Source organism: Sycon ciliatum, chromosome 5 (assembly GCF_964019385.1).
Source record: "Sycon ciliatum chromosome 5, ocSycCili1.1, whole genome shotgun sequence".
Lineage (NCBI taxonomy): Eukaryota > Metazoa > Porifera > Calcarea > Leucosolenida > Sycettidae > Sycon > Sycon ciliatum.
The window spans coordinates 24,491,312-24,513,326 of NC_088647.1; the positions used below are offsets into that span (position 1 = coordinate 24,491,312).

The 22,015-nt window shown below is 49.0% G+C and overlaps 2 protein-coding genes across 2 annotated transcripts; one reads left to right on the forward strand and one right to left on the reverse strand.

Annotated features, from left to right (window-relative positions):
• Nucleotides 1-45: 45 nt before the first annotated feature.
• Nucleotides 46-4,229, reverse strand: LOC135816915 (uncharacterized). Its single transcript, XM_065330018.1, has 4 exons — nt 4,042-4,229; nt 3,055-3,122; nt 1,966-2,515; nt 46-796 (listed from the first exon to the last, which is right to left on the reverse strand). The coding sequence occupies exons 1-4, from the start codon at nt 4,044-4,046 to the stop codon at nt 46-48; spliced, it is 1,374 nt and encodes a 457-aa protein (XP_065186090.1). The 5' UTR covers nt 4,047-4,229.
• Nucleotides 4,230-4,856: 627 nt separating this feature from the next.
• Nucleotides 4,857-20,348, forward strand: LOC135818126 (tRNA endonuclease ANKZF1-like). Its single transcript, XM_065331454.1, has 15 exons — nt 4,857-5,281; nt 5,765-5,814; nt 7,357-7,459; nt 9,748-9,962; nt 10,268-10,383; nt 11,021-11,119; nt 12,256-12,428; nt 13,421-13,519; nt 14,766-15,296; nt 15,852-16,470; nt 17,097-17,208; nt 17,548-17,646; nt 17,953-18,054; nt 18,205-18,254; nt 18,558-20,348. Exons 1-15 carry the CDS (start codon nt 5,104-5,106, stop codon nt 18,679-18,681), a joined length of 2,670 nt encoding a protein of 889 aa, XP_065187526.1. The 5' UTR covers nt 4,857-5,103; the 3' UTR covers nt 18,682-20,348.
• The last annotated feature ends 1,667 nt before the right edge of the window (nt 20,349-22,015 follow it).

The window sequence follows — 22,015 nt, forward strand, 5'->3', positions numbered from 1 at the left end:
TTAGACTGTTATCTGGTCGATTCCACCCGCCATATTCTTAAAATATCAAGGAGCAATCTGTGGACCATGGATCTGTGGACTGTGGTGGAGAAGGAGATTAAGACCTGAGCACTGTGTGCTTAGCTCGCCAATGCTCGGCATGTTTGTTGTGACTGTTGTATGCACTCGTTTTCCGCTAATAGACTCTTGATTACTATTATTGCAGCAGAACAGCAGATGTTCACCTGAGCAGAGCAGATTTAATCGATACCTTACGATTAAATCTGCTCTGCTCAGGTGAACATCTGCTGTTCTGCTGCCTGGCGGGGTATTGTTCTCGTGGCGTGATAGACCGCTCTGCAGTGTGCAGTCCATGTCCTTGCAGGCCATACAGACCGACACGCCATTTCCCGGCAGCAGAAGCGGACAAGCAACAGAGCGAATGCACCGGTCAGGCGTACAATCACAAGGCTCGTCGAGTCTCGCCAGACACTCGCCAGATTGGTTGTGGAAACATTCGCCGTCCAGTCGCTCCTCAATCCACGTTTCGTACTTGGCGTAGCTGCAGCCACCACAGATCACTGCATTCTCAACTATTGACATAACCGCCTTAAGATTGTCCATGCAGTCCAGTAGCTCGGGGGCCTCCGGGCATGCAGTTTTCAGTTGAGCGACCATGTTACTAGTATGCACCTTGACTTTGTACGACTTTTTCTCTCCGTCCACTAGCACCGTGCACAGCGGACATCCTTGCGAAGTTCCATAGTAGAGTAACATCAGTCCCTCGCCATCTTTAACTGCTCTCCAGCGTTCTGCCCTGTATAGGAAAGAGAACAAAGACACAATACCGTAAAAGTCCGTAAATAAGTACGTATTTACTTTCGAATTTAGTGACCACACCCGTACTAACTTTCGGGCGGGTACTGACTTTCGGGCACGAACTAACTTTCGAACCTGACTTGTGTGTAGTGGAGAAAACACTTTTATGTAGATGTACATGCTACGTGCTGCATGTGCGAACCATACCGGTACTTATTTCGGGCAGTATGTTTATCGGGCTTGACTTGACTTCAACAGACAGAGCCAAAAGAATGAAGGGGGTATTTCTTTCGGGCAGGTACTTATTTACGGACTTTTACGGTATTAGCGGCTTTTAACGACATGGAGACAACATTATTTTGGAAAACTTTACGATTTCGTTGATGTGTACGTGTGGTGATGGCGGCAGCATTACATTTTATCCTAAGTTATTTACAGTCAGACCTCGCTTATCCGGTCCTCTTTTATCCGGATCCCTCGCTATCCACAGATCCACAGCATACGCAATGCATCCTACATGACTGGTGTTCGGTTATCCGGTTCCCTCGCCTATCCGGACATTTTTGTGGAAAACGGATGTGTGCGGTTAAGCGAGGTCTGACTGTATTGCTATTGTACAATACGTCAATAAGCTATTCGTACATTTCTGTTCCCACTTTCATGTCTCTTTTTCCCCAGGGTCCTCTACTGTCGCCATGGCTGGCCATCACCCACATCATATCTTCATTGGCTGGTGCCATGTGATTGTGAATAGTCTAGATAAATAATAAATAAAATAAGGCGGAAAACAATGCTAACCCATCTCCATCTTCAAACTTGCACTGTAACCCACGATGTACAATACGTTGTGACTTGTTTCGGAGAGAAAATAGGCAGTGAACAGGTGGCCAAATTTCCTAAGAATGGGACTTCATTTGAAAAAAAAAGGTGTCTTCATACACTACGCATTGACTTTACCGTGCTACTCAATGAAATCCAGTCGCGTCACTCAAGTCTGCGCCTTGCACCATTTTACAGCCCAGTGTTCGCAGGCCTAGGGCTGCGCAACGCCCGGCGCGTACTTGAGTGACACGACTGGATTTCATTGGGCAGCACTGTAGCAATAGTGCAGTCATGTGTGTACAGTACGTCTTGAAGCTAGTGTGACTTTAAAAAAGGACTTCTTACTTGGAAACGTGGTGAGAGATCTCTGCCACACCAAAGTTGCATTTAGTTGAGCTACCAGTAGTCTGTGTAAGGCGTGTTCGCCATTGGCTCACGGCAGTGGTTGCTGCCGATCGGACCGCGCAAATCGACTCACTGTCCACAGTAGCTGGCTCTTCAGCTGCCTTCGAGAATATACCGCGGCACGCACTTTCCACTGTTGTTACACAGGGGCGGAATTGCGCTGTCCTGAGCTTACCGCGATATTTTCCGATCTGTCCATCTCCTCTCTTCGCTCGGTTGAAATAATTGAAGAGCTGGTTGCTGGTCACTATCTGGTCAGCTGGCAGGAATAGGTTCGCAAGTGTTTCTGCTGATTTGTACAGTGAATGGGATGAATGACGTGGTCTCGAGTAGTCTTCCCCGGCGGCAATGACCGCAAGAGCAGCGTACACAATGAGTTCTCTCGTCGTGGGCTCTTCGCTCGATCCCCAGGAAACAGGACGCGAAGGCGGAACCACTGGCGCCCCTGCATCGGCCTGCTTTGCGCCTGGAATTGCACGAGTCTTGAGATCTGGACACAGCATAACAGAAGTGGGACTCAATTGTGCGCGCGGTCAAGACGATGAACTAAAGCGTTGACTTTCTTCCTCTCTTATCAACCAGTATGCATAACTAGCAAAAGTAACTACTTGTTTAATACTGTCATGTGCATTGACGGTCTTATTCCCTTGTGCAGGTTACAGCACGATCAGCAGACATGATTAGGATCATCTACAACAGTGCAGCGGACACAGCGTGACATCGTCCACAAATCAGCTGTATTATTTTAGCCTCGTCATAATTTAGTTAGTTTTACTCCAAGAAATACATGGCTGGGGTAGCCGATGACCACTTAGTACTTTGCGTGGCGATTGCAGGGTGTTATAGCCAACCACGGCTATTTCACACTATTGTTTTCTAACATGCCTTGCCGTCTAGGCAGCTATGATCAAAATGTCAGTGGGAATCAATCCCGTCGCGGTTGCACCCATTTTTGAATACATTGTATAAACAATAACATGCAACGTATGATTGTTATCCATGCGAGCTTCATACTTTGTGGACACTTACTGAAACTTCGGCTGGCACCACACAAGACCTTCTGGGATGGCTCTTGCCGCCTCTCAACCCTGCGTTTACTGCATAAAACATGACAGAAAAGTTTTTTAAAGTTTTAAGTTAGGCCAGTCAGTCACCTCTCTAAATACCGTAGAATCCCGCGGACAAGCCCATGCCCGCGCATAAGCCCAGGGTTAGTTCCAACATCACAAAGCTTCATCGTACAAGCCCACGGGCCTACAGTGGGTCATACCAAGAGTCCATAAATTATGGACTCTTGGTCATACCATGTACGTAGTACATGTCCATGTAGTTTTTTTTTTGTACATTTCAGCACAACCATCGGTTGTTTTTGTTTGCACAGTGATTTTCAGCAATGTACTTCTCACTTCCTTGATACTTTTCAATAGCACAATGTTGGTGTCGGCGTATAAGCCCATGCCCGCGTACACGCCCATGTTCTCGTATAAGCCCACCGAAATGTCCTTGTGAAACAGATAAGCCCATGGGCTTATCCGCGGGATTCTACGATACCTCACACATGTGCAATTGAAGTACAGTAAAGCCTGCGTTCACCGGACCCTGTACTAAGTCTAAGTGGAATCCTCGGTCCTGTCATATCAGGACGGTTTCCGCTGCACCAAGCCCAAAAGGGCGCCCGGTCACCGCAGGTTTTACGGTACTGTAGATCACTGTGACAGCGTGCCTTTTTGGGTTGATGTTGCTCCTGAAAGGCTGAAGAGCACTTGAATAGATCAGGATATCGTGGGAACGACGTCAAATCCGCCTTTCAAAACTGGGAGCTAGCGGAGTGGCAAAATGCCTATCAGTATGGGTTTTAAAAGTGCATACAGAAACCTCATAATAATTATATAGAAGAAATTTGAATGGCAAATGTACTCATGATGTGACGTGCATTTCATATGCTCCGCATTGCCCCTGGCCCTTGCTTAATTTTAAGTGAGAATTTGTTTAGACCATTTCAGAAAAGCGACGTACCTCATCTTGGATGATATTATCCAAATGCCTCAGAGTCAGAGTCTCAGGGAACGACAGTTTACTGTTACGTGCATTACACAGAGAGCACAGCAGTCAGGTACATGTACTAGGTGTCGAAAGACAAATCGCAGAACTGCCACACAACGACCACACAGATGACTCGACTGCGAAAGTCTGCAACCACAGCCTCACAGGCACAGGCCACACTCTGAAAAGGACGAAAATGACGACGTTTCCCGCGCTGAAGACGGTGAAGTGCCACACTGCTTTTTGAAATAAAGCGCGAGCGCTGAATCATGATTCATGCATCAGTACTGCAGTGCAGTATGGGTCAATTTACGTCATTTCATCTTCTCTTTTGACGTCGACGCGTCAGCTATATCGAGTTAGTAAAACTGGTAATTAGGGACCTTTCGCACCCCGCGGACGGATACGAAACGAATGCTGATTCGTCACCTGGGTTCGAGGATTCGTCAGAGTCCCTGCGGAGAACTCGTTTTCACGAATGGAGGCCTCTTCATTCGTGGCACGCTCCGAATCCGTCAGGTACACATTTATTTGGATAGGTACACATGTTTTGCAAGGTACACATTTTTCCCTTGATTCCATGATCCATGCACGTGTGCGTGTAAAAACCCGTACGCCTTCTACCGGCGCCCGCGGCCGTATTCGTAGTTGCCATGCACATTTGCATGACGACTTGCGAAACCTGAAATCTGTTTTCAACGAAACGATTACGAGCCGAATCAAACTTTTGTTTCGCATTCGTTTCGTAGCAAATGCGAAAGGTCCCTACTGTACCCATTCATTCCCATGCATTACCAACACGGTATTTTCAGTTCATATCAGTTTGAATGACATGTCGACAGTCTAGTCGGTAGTGCTGCATTATATTTTTGTCTACCTATTGCAGTATTGGCTTGTTGGCGATTTCGTGCGACCCAGGCAATACCAGCCCAGCATTGCCATTAGAGTGACAGTATTGTCCTGCTTTGAGTTGCTAATGTCTGTGTAGCTAGAACTTCTTCCAATTTTGGTTCGGTACATTGCATATTGGTCAGCATGCTATCGTTGAACGATAAAGGTACTCGGCACATGCTGTCGTGCTGCTCATTATACTCGGAGGGTTGTATCCGACAAGTAACAACCTCGTCTCACTCGCCCAATGATCGTTCATCAATGGCCAGCGTAATGACGGACGGCCCGAGGCCTGTTGAAAGCTCACCCGCTTCAGCCTCAGGTGTGTGTATAATTTAAAAATGTGCGCGCGCGCGCGCGCGCGTGTGTGTGTGTGTGTGTGTGTGCGCGCTTGTGTGTGCGCGCTTGTGTGTGTGTGTGTGTGTGTGTCCGTGCATATGTGCTTGTTAGGTATATTAAAGGAGAAAGAAAAATCAATTGGTCAACCCGTATCAAATCGTTGTAGGGCCCACTAGAGTAGAGTTACAGACATGTTTATGTCATTGTAGAGATTTAGTTTGGCAGGAAAAAAAATCAAAAAACCAAGGGTTATTGCAATATTAATTATAGGGGTAGGCTGACTGTGTCTAACTCGCACCTTACCCTCGATCCACTTTTTGGTTTTCTAGATTGACGTCCGCTTGTGTACAATAATGTTTGCGGCTGCATGAATATTTGTGTGTGTGCGTGTGCGTGTGTGTGTGTGTGTGTGTGCGTGTGTGTGTGTGTGTGTGTGTGTATGTGTGTGTATGCGTGTGGGCCACAGGCTTGACGTGTATCCTATGCGACATTCGCTTTGCATCCCGTAACGCTCAGGTGAGTGAAGGAGCATTGATGTTGATCCTTGGACAAACAAAACGTACAATGTACTGTTGCCCACTTTTGGTTTGAATAGAATGCGTGTGTACGTGTGTGTACGTGTGTGTGTGTGTGTGTGTGTGTGTGTATGTGGGTGTGTGTGTGTGTGTGTGTGTGTGTGTGTGTGTGTGTGCGTGTGTGTGTGGGTGGGTAGGTGGGACCAAGGCAATGTGTATCAAGGTCAAGGGTGGGTGGGTGTGTCTATTGCCCATATACTGATATAGTATGGGTGTGGATGCGGGTGCGCACGAGTGCGTGTCTGCGCGTGTGGGTGGGTGTATGTACATGGTGCGTGCGTGCGTGTCTGTGCATATGGTTAAACCTGTGTCTTATTAGGCCGCTGTAGCAGCAGGAGACCAGCCATGTCAGATCCCAGACCATGCATTACCATTGGTATTGTGCTGCATGCATGTATCAACAACACCCGGCTATGGAGACCAGTTTTCTGCGTAGTCGACTCCTGAATTAGCGAATACCATTGTGCAGGAGAATTAGTTCTTTAGAAGAGAAATGCACTCACAGCATGCAAGCAACGCCCTGTGGCCCATGACTGTTATACTTATATACACAATTCATTGGCGTCGGAAGGTATTTTAGTGTGGTACGGTCAGTCATCTGAAGTACAATTTACTCGTGGGGGAGGGATGGCGGAGCCGAAATTTTTGGAAATTTAGATTCCAGATCAGGGTATTTTATTGATTCACGGGGTACCTGGGGAAAAAAAGTGGTACTGTCAATACCGTAGTGACCGTACCGTGTCCGACGCCCCTGCAATATGATTATATACATGTACTCGGTTTATGAACCAGTATCCAGATTTGCTCATTTCTGAATTCTGATGATCGCTTAGTGCGTGAAACTCGGAGTAAAAACACTTTTTTCACCCTCTTATTCTTGTTGTACACGGTTTACATGCGACCCGACAAGATATGGTTTGTTATAAGCGAGAACTGTTCACTACTATGGTTACAGTGTCTGCTCTAGGATTGTAGGACAGCCGGGTACACGTGTACCTGGCGCAACCATTTCAACCGGGTCGGTAGCCTGGTTGGTTGGTTTCTTTTAATTCGGACAATAAACGGGAATTAGGCTCAATGATATAAAGGCGAATGGATAAGCCGCAAATAGAAAAGAGAGGACAGGAATTAGAAAATTACGAAAGAAGAAGAAGTATCTGACACATACAAGCCATGTCACAGTCAGTCCCGTCAAAGTTCGACAGTACCAACCGGGTCACAGGTGACCCGGTACTATATTTTCAACCGGGTCCAAGCACCGCCCAACCGGGTGGATTACCCGGCTCACCCGGCGCTGGAGCAGACACTGGGTTAATATTGTATGGGTTCAAAGAGGCACAGGAACAATGGTTTGCTATGTCACGAAAGTCGCTATACGTGAGTTCGTTGTACGCGGAGTCGACTGTAGTTCTAAGGCTGGTCGCCATACCAATGCCTCTTTGCATGTATGTATGCTTGCTTGCCGGTCTTTCTTTTTACGCAGGTGGAGCATGCACGCCTGGACTGGCACCGATTCAACTTGCGCCAGCAGTTGGCTGGCCGGCCCGCAGTGACGGAAGACGTTTTTGATGAAATCGCATTGGGCAGTGAGTGCTATAGTACTAGTGTTAGTGTGTGTTCGCTACACAGTACTTCAAGTACTAGTATATGGACGCCTTGATTGATAGGTTAACATGTTCCACGATGACAGCATGTTGACTTGGCTAATTGGTTTATGGTTGCAGCCAGGAGCACTGTTCTCAACGCAGTGTGTCCTCCGCCTTGTAACATGCTGTCATCGTCAAACACAGAGTCCTTTTTTTGTGTGGACATGTTTAGAATACAATGTGCAGTGCTGGCCAATGAAACCCGATCATGCGAGCCAATGTCACACACACACACACACACACATGCCGGTCGCCGTACAACCCCAGGCCTGTGAACACCGCGGGCTGTGCACGTGTGCTGGGCGAAGACATGACTCGCATGATCGAGTTTCATAGGGCAGCGCTGTACACGCCTGATCTGCAGGTTGAATCGTCGGCATACACGTCCGGTTGGTTTTTTGAATTCTTTATTCTCACGATGGCACCATCGCCGATAAGAGTTGCTGGCGTAGCTATCGCAACAGGGTAGCCCTCACACAGTGATGTACTTGTAGAACAGTACGCCTTGCTTTGACAGCAACAATAGCGGACAAGACCTGAATGAAACAGATCAAGACTGGCAGGTAGTCCTCAACGACACATACCTCCGAAATCAGGGCACGGTTTCGACCCAGGGCACGGTTTTGACCCAGGGCACGGTTTCGACCCAGTGCACGGTTTTGACCAAAGGCGCAGTTTCGACCCAGTGCACGATTTCGACCCAGGGCACGGTTTCGACTCGGGGCACGGTTTCGACCCAGGGCATGGTTTCGACCCAGGGCACGGTTTCGACCCAGGGCGCAGTTTCGACCCAGGGCACGGTTTCGACCCAGGGCACGGTTTCGACCCAGGGCACGGTTTCGACCCAGGGCGCGGTTTCGACCCAGGGCGCGGTTTCGACCCAGGGCGCGGTTTCGACCCAGGGCACGGTTTCGACCCAGGGCACGGTTTCGACCCAGGGCGCGGTTTCGACCCAGGGCGCGGTTTCGACCCAGGGCGCGGTTTCGACCCAGGGCACGGTTTCGACCCAGGGCGCGGTTTCGACCCAGGGCGCGGTTTCGACCCAGGGCGCGGTTTCGACCCAGGGCGCGGTTTCGACCCAGTGCACGGTTTCGACCCAGTGCACGGTTTCGACCCAGTGCACGGTTTCGACCCAGTGCACGGTTTCGACCCAGGGCACGGTTTCGACCCACGGCACGATTTCGACCCAGGGCACGAGGTTTCGACCCAGGGCACGGTTTCGACCCAGGGCACGGTTTCGACCCAGGGCGCGGTTTCGACCCAGGGCGCGGTTTACACGATTTCGACCCAGGGCACGATTTCGACCCAGGGCACGATTTCGACCCAGGTCACGATTTCGACCCAGGGCGCGCTTTCGACCCAGGGCACGGTTTCGACCCAGGGCACGGCTTCGACCCAGGGCACGATTTCGACCCAGGGCACGCTTTCGACCCAGGGCGCGGTTTCGAGCCAGGGCGCGGTTTAGACCCAGGGCACGGTTTCGACCCAGTGCACGGTTTCGACCCAGTGCACGGTTTCGACCCAGGGCACGGTTTCGACCCAGGGCACGGTTTCGACCCAGGGCACGGTTTCGACCCAGGGCACGCTTTCGACCCAGGGCACGCTTTCGACCCAGGGCACGCTTTCGACCCAGGGCACGCTTTCGACCCAGGGCACGCTTTCGACCCAGGGCACGATTTCGACCCAGGGCACGGTTTCGACCCAGGGCACGGTTTCGACCCAGTGCACGGTTTCGACCCAGGGCACGGTTTCGACCCAGGGCACGGTTTCGACCCAGGGCACGGCTTCGACCCAGGGCACGGCTTCGACCCAGGGCACGATTTCGACCCAGGGCACGATTTCGACCCAGGGTGCGCTTTCGACCCAGGGCGCGGTTTCGACCCAGGGCACGGCTTCGACCCAGGGCACGGCTTCGACCCAGGGCACGGTTTCGACCCAGGGCACGGTTTCGACCCAGGGCACGGCTTCGACCCAGGGCACGGTTTCGACCCTGACTATGTGCAATCCATCACATTGTTGTGATCGTGATACGCGAGTCACATTCCCACCTACAGCAGGGATCCTGGCCTGTTTCCCCTGTGTCCCCTTGTATGAGATTCCGCTGTACTGCTTTTTAGCTCTTTGTCACTTTGACTTGTCCTAAGTCTCATGGCCATTGTTGACTGTTGTGTATGTGTGTGTGTGTCTTGTCTGTGTGCGTATCTCTCTCTGCGTGCCGTGCCGTTCAGGTGGGGTGTCCAGTATATCTGGTTCCGATTGCGATTCTGATGGAGAGGATCTTGCACCACACGGCAAGAAGAAGCCGATATCCAATGCCCCGGATCAGGATAGTGACAACGAGGATGGTGCGCAGTCCGTTACTAGTAGGGCCGGCAATAAGGTCTTCCTGGAGGCTGGCGGTTCTGTGTATTCCATCCACAGGGTTCTGGTCAATCCTTCCAAGGTACGGTGATCTGTGTGTGTGTGTGTGTGTGTGTGTGTGCGCGTGTGTGTGTGTGTGTGCGTGTGTGTGTGTGCATGTGTGTACGCATGTGTGTGTGTGCATGTGTGTGTGTGTGTGTGTGTGTGTGTGTGTGTGTGTGTGTGTGTGTGTCCATCTCCTCTGGCATGAGAAAGCCCGCTGGGCTCGATATTCAGGCAAAGTCCTTGAGACCCAAATCTGTTTGTGTGTGTGTGTGTCCGTGTGTGTCCGTTTGTGCATGCGTGTGTGTGTATCCCTCTTTGTGTGTATGTATGTGTCTGTGTCAGGTATCATACGATAATGATCAGCTAAAGCAGCAAGTGGACAGGCTCCTAGCCAAGCCCATGTACACTGTGATCATCATGCTCTCTGCTGGTCACTTTGCCGGCGCTGTCTTCAATGGGTGAGAGGACGACGACGTGCAAGGCACATGATCATTCTTTCAATTTCTTTGCACCTCTTATTTCACGTTGCTTGCGCACATACAGTAAAAAAACCCAAATCCAGGCATGTCCGTCTACCGGGTCGGGCACCTTTCTGTTCCTTATAGAGTCACGAAAATAGGTTTTTCAACAAAAAACGGCCCGAAAACTATTGATTGGCGTGAAATAAATGTTTGCTTGCACGCAGTAAGTAACTTATGTACAGTACTTTTGAAGTACAAGTTTTAAAAGCATAAAACTCCGAGTAGCGACGAACTAGCCTTGCCCTTGTTGTTCTGTGTTTGTACAGTACATGTATGTTCTGAGTTCCGGGCAATTGGCCAGTGCAACTTGCCCCGTATCAGGGGAGTTTTACTGTACTCCTAAAACTGTACTGCTGCCCGTTGTTAGCGCCGCACTTGATAATCCAGCACCCTCCATAAAGCAGTAGAATTTCTGTTGGTCAACTGGTACAGGATTACAGAAGGGCCACTGTGTCGCCGTGGCAAGTGAAATATATGCGGATGTACACTCATGGTGCCCAATGTCATGAGACCTCTCATCTCTGGTGCAGTATTTGTGTGACTATAATGTTGCTGTTGATTTTTTCTGATACAGGTCCACCGTTGTAGTACACAAAACGTTCCATCGCTATGTCGTGCGTGCCAAGCGTGGCACGGCGCAGAGCGTGCACGATTCGCAAGGCCACCATGCCAAGTAAGCATGCCATCTGTGTGTGTGTGTGTGTGTGTCGGTGTGCCTGTCTGTCTGTCTGACTGTTTGGCAGTGTTTGTGTGCTTGCTTGTATACTTGTGTACTGTGTGTGTGTGTGTGTGTGTGTGTCTCTGTGTATGTCTGTATGTGTGTCTCTGTGTATGTCTGTATGTGTGTCTCTGTGTATGTCTGTATGTGTGTCTCTGTGTATGTCTGTCTGTCTGTAGGTCTGTTGATGTGCCCGCGCTCGCTTGTGTACATGTGTGCTGTGTGTGTGTGTGTGTGTGTGTGTGTGTGTGTGTGTGTGCGCGCGCGCGCGTGTGTGTGTGCTGTGTGTGCGTGTGTGTGTGTGTGTGTCTGTGTGCGGGTGTGCACGTTAAGCCATACATTATACACATGCAAGGATTCACTGGCCAGAAAAAGCCACTTCATAGCTGTGTGGTGTAGACCAGGCTGAATAGTGGCGGTCAATTCTTCAGCCTTGCAAGCTGTTGAATGGTGCAATCCCAGCACAAGCTGCTATGGCTTCTGCTGTAGCATCGCTATCATCGCCTCCGGCGATGGGCGTCCAATGGTCCAATGGTGTGTTTGTGTGTGTCTGTGTGTGGGTGTGCACGTTAAGCCATACATTATACACATGCAAGGAGAGGTTTGTGAACTGCCTGAAAAGTACTTGATGCACATAGCGCATACACATGCACGTATACATGCACCTTCCTATCTCTTGTCTCTGCACGGAAACAGTATGAACGGACATGTAAGTAAGTCATGGTAGAAACTCAGTTCTCTCAATGCTGGACTTTAGGCTTCTGACTTGACTCTGGACTCACTCATATCTGCCAACCAGAGTGTGTGAGTAACCCATCGAGTCTTCGACTCAGCAAAGCTTGCAAGAACACACCTGACCAGTCCCCGCTCCATGCACAGTGTATCGGAGTGCTCACCCCTTACCAGCTGAGCTTACACCTTGTTAGTTGTATGTAAGCCTTGCTTGGCTAGTTAGTTTGAAGCACACTTGTTTGCTTGTAAACTTGGGGCTGACGCAAGTTCAAGTGTTAATCCTGCCATGTAGGTGAACGCTGTAGACTTCTGCATATATTTCTCATTGCTCCTGTTTACTGTTTTATTCTCATCTTCAGGTCTGCAGGTGCTAACATCCGTCGGCACAATGAAGCGGCGCTGAAATTGGAAGTGGCCGCGCTCTTCCAGCAGTGGTCGGAGCACATCGCCGCCGCGTCGCTGATCTTCCTGCGCGTGCCTCTCTACCAGCGTCCCGTGTTCTTCGCCGGGCGCACGCCGCTGTTGGAGAAAGGTCAGTTGAGCTGTTGTTCTGTGTTGTGCTATGCTGGTCGTGTGTACGATGCATATACATGTACAGCTGCAGTTGCAACGTCTAGCAGTAGGATTATTCGTTCTTCCCCTGCACTAGTTTATTCGGTCTCTTCCTGCACTAGGTTAAAGTGAACACAGGGATGTGAAGTCCAAGAGCAAAGGGCATGCGTGTACTATTGAACATGGACTGGTAGTCTGGTACTCTACTACTGTAAAAGCAGAAATTTTCGGTGGTGTTTTATTTTCGGTAACTTCGGTGCCGACAATTTTTCCGAAAATAAAACGCACCGAAAATTTCGGTACAACCGATACTGTACACATGTAGTACTAGTACACTTACTAGTACCTGTAAAACAGGTTTTACCGAAAATTTCCCTCTACCGAACCGCCGATTTTGGAGAATACCGAAAGTATTACACCACCGAAAATTTCTGCTTTTACAGTACTCAGGAAGCTGTTTCAGAACGAGTAAACTTGATGTTGTACTTGTGGTGATAACCGTTTGGGGGACTCCTCGCTTTAATAGCCTAATGCTCCATGCCCATTTGTTTACATTGAATTAAACTTAGCTGCTTCTGTGGTTCACTGCATGCACTGGCTGTCCTCTATCAGGACTGTATCTTCCTTATGGCATATAATTATATGCGTGACCTGGGCGGAAGTGTTACTACCACTTGCATATCATGCGGAGTTTTCGATCATTCTCCTTTCCTCACTTCTCTTTGCTTGCTGGTATTGCTGAGGGAACATTGTGCTGGTTTGTATTCGTGGATCCCTATTTTACATTGTCCATGCGTGCTGATCCGGCGGATATGTGTGAATAATAATTATAAAATTTACATGCAGAGATGCTTACTCAATCTGCAGACCGAACTGTTTCGTCCTTTGTGGAGTCAGAGATGCAGAGATGCTTATACAGTTTGTAAATAATTATTAACTGCTGGTTCTGTCCATTGTCATGTGCTACTCCAGGCTCTCCTCGCATTCGCACCATCCCGTTCCCGACGCGCCGGCCAACGTTCAGGGAGGTTCAGCGCGTCCACACTAATCTGTTCACGCTCACACCGCACGGTCAGTCTCACAGCCCACCTACCCATGAACCCATGCGTTGACTTGTCTCAAATGTATTGTTGGCCGTTTTAGTGTCATGGAAGGCAGGGGCGAGGGGCACAGGGGGCAAGTGCACCCCCAAAAATATTTCGACCGGGGTTTTGAAAAGTCACCAATGTATTGCGGAAAGCCCGACCTGGCGGGAGCACATCCTGCACCTGTGTCTTGTGCATTGTACTAGTAAGTTGTAGTGCAGTAGGGGCCTGGTGCGCGGCGGCCTACATGCAGCCAGGCAGTCCCGTACGTACAGCCTGTCAAGTGTCATATCAGATTGCACGACATCGCGAAAGGATGCGACCACAGTGGCACACGAACGTGTAAAGTTTTCATCCTTTATTTTGAAAAAAATGATTGATGCTGTACTGTGTTCATTCTTGATGACATACAATCTTTGCAACTGACCAAGGTGGCTGCAGCACTTTCTACACATTTGGTGCCAAAGGAAGACTGCTTGTAGTGATCAGGTGGTCTCAGTTGGCTGTTTGAGAAGGGTTTTCCTGAGTATGTATTGCCTGTTTTGTGTGTTTTCTTTTTTCGCTTTCCTCTTCAAGATTTATACAAAAGAGAAAGACCAAGGAACTACAAGTTACGCTATACTGTCCACTATCACCACCAGTTACTAAACAATCAGCTCATGCGATAACATTGCACGACACTGACCGACGGTACTGACGTTCTACAACTAACTGGCTAACAGCTCTAGCACATCTTGGATGCGCACTCCAACAGCCTTCCAACTTGGAAGGTTCTAAGTTAGTTATAGAGCTGTTAGCCAGTTAGTTGTAGAACGTCAGTACCGCCGGTCAGTGTCGTGCAATGTTATCGCATGAGCTGATTGTTTAGTAACTGGTGGTGTTAGTGGACAGTATAGCGTAACTTGTAGTTCCTTGGTCTTTCTCTTTTGTGTAAATTAAACCTTGGCTCTCCATCTGAGTCCACTCTTCAAGATTACTGTTTATTAGTTGTTATATTGTTATGCTGGGCTTGCCACATTCATGGTATATAGCAGTACTCTCAGGGCAGGGTCAGTATCAATTTCCGTCTGATGATCGATTCAGTTCGTGAAACTCAGAGTTACGAAACCGCAACTGCTCGTTCTTCTGCCTGTTTATACTCTGTAGCATGCATTGCATTCGGACACTACTGGCAACGGCACTCACTAGCTTTGTGTGTGTGTGTGTGTGTGTGTGTTTCCCCTTCATTTCAGGTCTTGTCTCGGACTTCCAGGACAGCCTTGCCACGCCACCCACGGTACGCTCCCAGAGCGTTTTCGCCAAAGACAAGGACAAGCGATCGCCATCGCCCGGATCGGCTGCCGGTTCTAGAACCCCGCCGTCCTCGTCACCGCAGGCGAGTCTGACCCGCCGAGAGCGTCATCGCATGGAGAATCCGCGCTACCAGCAGCTGCCGTCGGACATGGACGTGTTCAAGAGCGACACGACCGCGACAAACTCCACCCTGGACGACCCTACAACGTCTTCCACCGTGGAAGACACCATTCAAAATAGCGGCGATGACATTCCAGAGCTGTCCACCACCGAAGAAACCATCGATCTTGCCGACCGCCTGCAGGAGCTGGTGGTTGACTTTGGCAACGGACGGCCACCTATTGGTGGCAGCTTGTCTTTTGCCGATGGGCATTCGGCGTCAAGGAAGAAACAGCGTGGAGGGGGCAAGAACAAGAAGTCAAGTCGCGAGGCATCGGACAGTGACAAGCAAGCTCAGCATGTTGTCGTTGGTTAGTCTGGTGATGTTGTGTAGCAATAATGTACAAGTGGTGTGTACTGTTTGGACAACGCGATTGTAATGACGGTAATTGCATTGGGATAGTACACTCAACTTTGCTAATAATACTGCGGATATAACGACAATTCGCGAATAACGACAGAATTTCCATGCCCAGAGCAAAGCCCCATCTAACTGTAATACATATAAATGAGACTTCGGGTATAAGGACACTTCGCGAATAGGGACATTTTTTCTGATGCCCCGCCGAGTGTCGTTATACGCGAAGTTGACTGTGTGCCATTATTGTAGCTGGTTGGTTAGAGTGCTTTGTTCTAAGGTGTACTAGTAGTCTGGTCTGTTATGAGTTGTGCTTTTATGCATACATGTACATTATACACACAGAACAACAACTTGAACAAGGGCAATCAAGGCTAGTTAGTTGCTACTCTGAGTTTTATGCATTTTACACGCGTATTAGTGTATACACACACGTCATCAAGCGATGGACAGCCGAGGAATTCGTTTACACATGTATATATGTGTGCATGCCTGTCTGTCTTTCCAGACGAGTTCGTTGTGTTCGGTGACCAGCTGCTGACGGCCTGCCGTACTGGAAACGTGCCCGTGCTCAAGTCTCTGTTGATGCAGTGTACGATGACACAGCGCACTGCCACCGCTGTGGCCACCGCATCACACGCAAGCTGCACGAGTAACAGCGAAGTTTCTCATGATGCTAGCCATGGCCAGGAGGAGCAACGGCACTGCACCGCTGATACTGAGCCGGGCGCTGGCCAGAGCTCAGCGTCGGCGGACGCGGCGGCATTGTCTGGTGATTGCAGCGGCTCTTCAATTAACCCTAGCCCGTCGGATGCTCCGGCTGTCGCCGAAGCGCACGTTTCCAATACCGGTGCCAGCAATGCAGATCAGTGCTTGCTTGTAGATCAAGATGACAATGGCACTGCTGCACCCGCTGCTGCATCGCCGGCCCTGGCACGCTCTTGCTCACAGCCGCCGGTGGTGGTGGACTTTGACGTCGACACCGTCCTCAGCTCGGCCCACACTCAGCAGCTGCTTAACTCCGCCGTGGGCGCAGCGGAGCGACGCCTCCTGGTGGTGGCGTCAGAATCAGCCCAGGCGAGTGTTGTTCAGCTACTGCTCGAGTGTGGTTCTGATCCTGGATCCAAGTGAGTGCACATGCGCATGTACATGCATCGCTATGTAGTTGACGTGGATAGCGCTTTTTAGGTGCTATTTTTGTCACTGTGCTGACTGCCAAAGTGCCGGATATGAGAACTTGCTTGCTGCGGCTTCAATCGCCACTGTATTTGACTTGAAAAACAATGGCACGAAAGGCCTAGTAGAAACTATAATTATTGCTTCTGTGCTTCGTGTCTTCACATGTACATGCCCATACACATGCACTTGTAGTGTCCATATGATACCACAATTAGAAACTAGATCTAGCACGGATGTGGCCGATTTGGCCAGTGCTGCTTAGGTGCTGATGCGGTTACGTGTTGTGTAGGGGCAGATTGGTTCTGATGAAGAGAATGGGGTGGTTTCACATCTTTGTCGTGTGACTGCGTTTGTGCAGAAAGTGATCACGGCGTGTGAACAGTGGAGCCAACGTGGCCGACATTGCGTGACCCGTAGCTGCAGGGGGTTGAGTGGAGTTGGTGCCAACATGGCTGCCCTGTATGGTCATGTGATAGATGTTCAACTGCCCTACACCAGACTATACATACAGACAGCACTGTATGTATGACTGCCATTGACTGGTATTATTATCTTTGCACGTATGTGCTTGCAGAGGGAAGCGCGAGAGCAAGGCGTACGCAGCGGCACAGGACAAGACCGTTCGCGACACGTTCCGGCGGTTTCGGGGACAGCACCCGGATCGCTACGACTATCAGGCCGCTGGGGTGAGGCATGGCGTGTGCGCGCAGTTCTGTTCGCTTCTTGCCCGTGTTTTTTTTTGCACTGATCCGGGTAGCTCTATTCATGTGTACATGTGATTGCATTGCTAGTGCCAGCCAGGCTATTTACATTTGATTTGGTGAACACCCATGATCGCAGCTCCCATTGCGTAGGAATAGCGTTTGGCGGTGCAGTTTAGTACAGTCTTTGCCGTCTTTCCAGCGGTTGTCATTTTTCTTTTTTGATTGTGGAAATGTGTTACTCACCCTGTCAACTGTTCATTTGTCCGTCATAATGAAATATTGCACTTTAATTTCTTACTTCTTCTTCACCTGTTGATCAAGGTTGATGCGCCATTGACGGACGATGTGGAAGCGGATCGTGAAAGGAAGAAGGCCGAGAAGAGAAAGCAGCAGCGACAGACGCGGCAGAAGAAAGAAAAGGTGAGCGGACAGGAACACGGCGAGGCGCTGGGCACCGGGATATCAGAGAAGAACTGTCTGCCTGCTGCTGAATTGAATGTTTAACTCCGTTCCGAGTCTTGGTCTAATGGTCTTTCATAGAAGGGCGAAGGGCTTCTGTACACGTAGCAGGTTTTCTTTTAATGTTAAAACAGAGTCTGCTGAGCTAGTTGTTGCTGAGGCCCAGGGTACTCGAACCTGAGAACTCACTTAATAAAAAAAATGAAAATTAAAGAATTTGACCTGACCCACATTCAACCTCTCACACCTTTGTTGCTTGCTGAGTAGGAGAAGAAGGCCGAGGCAAAGCGCTTGGAAGAGGAGCAGCAGAAGCGACAGGAAGAGGAGAAGGAGAAGCGCTGGTACGCAGCTCTTAGTGACAGAGAAAAGGTGAGCAACTCATTGGGATAGGATTCCTACAAAACCTCTGGAGGAGTGTGTTCAGCGCCACTCAGTAAATTGTGGATGCCCTTTTGTCCGACTATCTGGAGTGTCGACTGATGTACATATTCTTTTTTTTTCTTTCTCTCCACCGTCTAGAGAGCACTGGCCGCCGAGCGTCGTCTTCAAGCGCAGCAGCTGTCCAATAGGTGAGTCAGAGTGCTGCAGGCGGCAGCGGCGGTGTCTGTTGCACGGTGGTAGTGACAGCAAACGTGCTGCTGCTGTTGCTGCTCCTCCTGCTACTGTGCCTAATCGTATAGAGTACGTTTATTTAGCAACACCTACCAGTGAGAATTTGAAAGGGGCTCTCGACTCAAAGTTGATTTCCTCTGGTTACGTTGACATGACTCTCTCTCTCTCTCTCTCTCTCTCTCTCTCTCTCTCTCTCTCTCTCTCTCTCTCTCTCTCTCTCTCTCTCTCTCTGCGTGTACTTCTTGCTCTGTTCTTTACAGCAATTGCTGTGGACTGTGTGGGCGCAGCCTGGAAGGTGTGACGCCATTTTCCAAGTACGACATGAAGTACTGCTCCATGGATTGTCTCAAATCCCATCAGGCCAAAATGGCTGCAGCTAGGTGAAGCAAGAGACGGACTACAGTGTTAGTACTTTGCCCCGGCTTGTTGAGAAAGGTCTAGAAAGTTCTTGATTGTTCGTCTAGAAAGTTCTTGATTGTTCGTCTAGAAAGTTCTTGATTGTTCGTCTAGAAAGTTCTTGATTGTTCCAGTCCTCTTGTTGGAGAGTTGGTCTTGGATTTCGTCTTTAGATTCTGTTTGTTTGTTTGTCCGTCCACCTCTGTGGAACTCATGCTCTGAAAGCTTGATCACATGAAATTCATGGTTCGTACAAAAACACAGAGAAAAATGTCAAGGCCCTTCCAAGGCCCATTTTCCCATCATTTTTCACTCATCCCCCCCCCCCGCACACAACACGATCATCACCATACGTTAGTCTGACCTCACCATATATATATATATTTAGATAGAAATATAATACATGGCCGACCAGTGGCCATTATGATCATTATGATCTCTCTCGAGTCTGCAGGGGTACGGAGCGATGGCGTACGTGGCAATGTAATTGGCCTTCCGCTCGCCGCAGCGAAACTTCTTTGCGATGGCCGAGTCCGGAAACATCTCTGCAAACAAGGCGCTCATTCCTTGCGAACTTCGGAACGAGAAGTTTTTGGCAATGACAGTCAGAGCCCAGAGGACCTCAGCTTTCAGCGTCTCCCTAGTGCTGACGAATTGCACCAACGTTGAACTTGGAGCAGCTGATGCTGCAGCAGCTGCAGTAGACGACGGCGACGACGGCTGCTGGGGCAGGAACGATCTCGTGCCAACTGATGAGCTGGCGCAGGAACGCATCTCACGATGTTTTTTCCCGTCAGCATGGCTGCTAAGGGCAGCATCGCCCATGGCAGCGACTGAGAAAGTGGTTCTGCACAGCTTACACCGAGCACGGTGTTTATCCAAATCGCCAGCCAGCCATGACTGGTACTTCTGCTCCTCGAGCCACTTCGCTTGAAACGAGCACTTGCCCATTTTCTTGATTTCACAGGAAACAAAACAAAAGTGATTGATGGACGCCCGAGTCGACCAAAAGCTGTTTTCAATGTTCGACAAGCGCAGCGTAAACTGAAAAAAGTAACCGTTTTTAGAAGGCTAAGGCCGCGGTCACACACAGCTACGGCGGAGGTGGAAGTCCCGCCAAAGACATGTGTGACCGCGGTCTGAGGTGTCATTTTTGAACAAAAACCGTTTTTCAATGCTTTTCAAGGCCTTTCAGCGCTTTTTTCCAAAATTCAAGAACTATTCAAGGGCCTTGAAGGATTTTTCAAAATTCAAGCACTTTTAAGGCTTTCAAGGCCCTGTGCGAACCATGGTCAAATTATTCAGTTTCATCCGTTGTGCTTGTGCTATTTTCCGGGTTTTCAGTATTATTTCCTATACTTTTTTTTATTCCATCATAATTTCATACGCTATTTTAAGGTGATTAAAAATAAGGTGCTTGATTTAGTTTTGCTAGCATCTATATTATTATTAGTCTTCGAGTTCTGTGTAACTTATTATTATTATAGAGAACATATTTTTTCTGCGCTTTTACCATTTCCGTTACAGATTTAGTTCATTTGCAGAATGTTCTAATTACTGTAAAAGCCATAATTATATAATAACGAAGTGCCAACTCTAACGAGTTAATGAGGAGAAATCTGTCGTTAAAATAGAAATCGTTATACTGAAATCGATACATATACTGTCCTATTGAGCGTTGAGAATGAGTGAGAATCGTTACCTTTGGTACACGTAAACTAGTCAATTTTGGGAAATCGTTATATATGCGCCTCGTTAGAATAATGGCTTTTACAGTACGTAAAGTTTCGACCACTAGTGCACTGATCAGATGATGTATGATAGTCTACTACTACAGTACAGTCTGTAGCCCGCAGTCCTTAGTGATTGGAGCTTGTGGCCTGTTCTGCGAGCTACATGGTTGCAGGGAGTGAGATTTTCGGTTCTTGGCCAGTTATTGGTAACATTTGCTGTACTGGCGTGGGCCGGCTTCAGCTGCGTATCTCCCATTGCTTTTAGGAGCTGCATCGACCAGTATCAGTGTTTACGCACGCACGGCTTGGCCATTGAGGGTGGTGGCCCTCTTGTGGATGCGGAACTTGCAGTTTAGTCTGAAGTGTTACATGTGTATGCCAGGAATGAAGTCATACATGTGTATGCCAGGAATGAAGTCATACATGTGTATGCCAGGAATGAAGTCATACGTGTGCATACCGGCTAGAGACTAGCAGAGTGTTGTAATCACACCAAAGATCGATAATAGTGCCATCATGAGGTCCGTATTGGCCATCAACATCCCGGGCAGTGTTTCCAAACCGTCCGATTTTTCACACTGCCTGCCCGAAACTCACCCTCTTTCCGAACAACCGATCCGAAGTCGAAGAACTGGTCTGATTTCGATAGAAATCCGAGCCGAGATTATGCTGGACAAGACTGGTGTACTGTTGACTCGGTTACAAACTGTAGAGTGTAGTGTAGATCTAGTTTTCCGCACCCATAGGAACGCCAACATGTAGATCTACCACCGGTGCACCCTATGTAGCGTGTTGTCTTAGTTTTTGTGTGAGGGAATGAAAACCGTGAAAGTCTGAAGGAACTGTCGACATGTCCGACACCATTATTTTTGCATTCCCAGAATGTGATGAATAGTTGTCACCATTCAAGTACAATGTATTTGCAGTGAAGGATTTCCCAGAAGTGGTGGCCTGCCGAGGGTATTTTCGTAGGCATGTGATGGGGAGAGAGCCAATGATAACCGTTGGAATGACCTTTCCTTGTCGTCTGGAAAACGGTGTCATTTTGGAACAGCGCTAGCGAGGCTTACGCACTAACTCGGCCAACTCAGAATGCGTTGTTGCAACGTCGGGTAAGCGCCCAATTGTGTTGTTGCATAACGGTGAGTGTAGGCCGCGAATCGTGGAAGTTCCAGGAACTAACCGTTGGGGCCCATACTCCTAAAAAGCTTGTGTTGAGCCGAGGGAAGCGATTGGATCTTTTCCGAAGGGTGGGTAAACGCACGGCATACACAACATACATTTAAAATGGTCCTTGTTGTTAGTGTAGTGGGTGTAGACTGGGTGTCCTCAGCGCACACAGTCACACAAGAACACCAAACTCCTAAAGCAGGACGTCTAAAATCATGGCTGATTTCCGGGCTGTGCAACACGAAAGTTTGAGCTGTACGCAACCCGGCTTGGCTGACCTCATCAGGGTGACATGGTGCACGAACTGCACTGCACTGTTTCAGATCTGATATGCACAGTTGCACACTCTGGTTCATGTACTCTTGATACTGCATGTAGTGGTGATTATGGGAATGATGTAATCAGCAATCCCCTGTTCC

Excerpts from the sequence above, each read along its gene's own strand:
- LOC135816915 (XM_065330018.1), bottom strand. Across the intron at positions 2,516-3,054 it reads TGGTGCCAGCCGAAGTTTCA|ATCTCAAGACTCGTGCAATT; the intron begins GTAAGTGTCCAC and ends TGCTGTGTCCAG. Across the intron at positions 797-1,965 it reads ATCTCTCACCACGTTTCCAA|GGCAGAACGCTGGAGAGCAG; the intron begins GTAAGAAGTCCT and ends TTTCCTATACAG.
- LOC135818126 (XM_065331454.1), top strand. The coding sequence starts at position 5,104 with ATGCTATCGTTGAACGATAAAGGTACTCGGCACATGCTGTCGTGCTGC. Across the intron at positions 12,429-13,420 it reads CACGCCGCTGTTGGAGAAAG|GCTCTCCTCGCATTCGCACC; the intron begins GTCAGTTGAGCT and ends GTGCTACTCCAG. Across the intron at positions 18,255-18,557 it reads GCGCAGCAGCTGTCCAATAG|CAATTGCTGTGGACTGTGTG; the intron begins GTGAGTCAGAGT and ends TGTTCTTTACAG.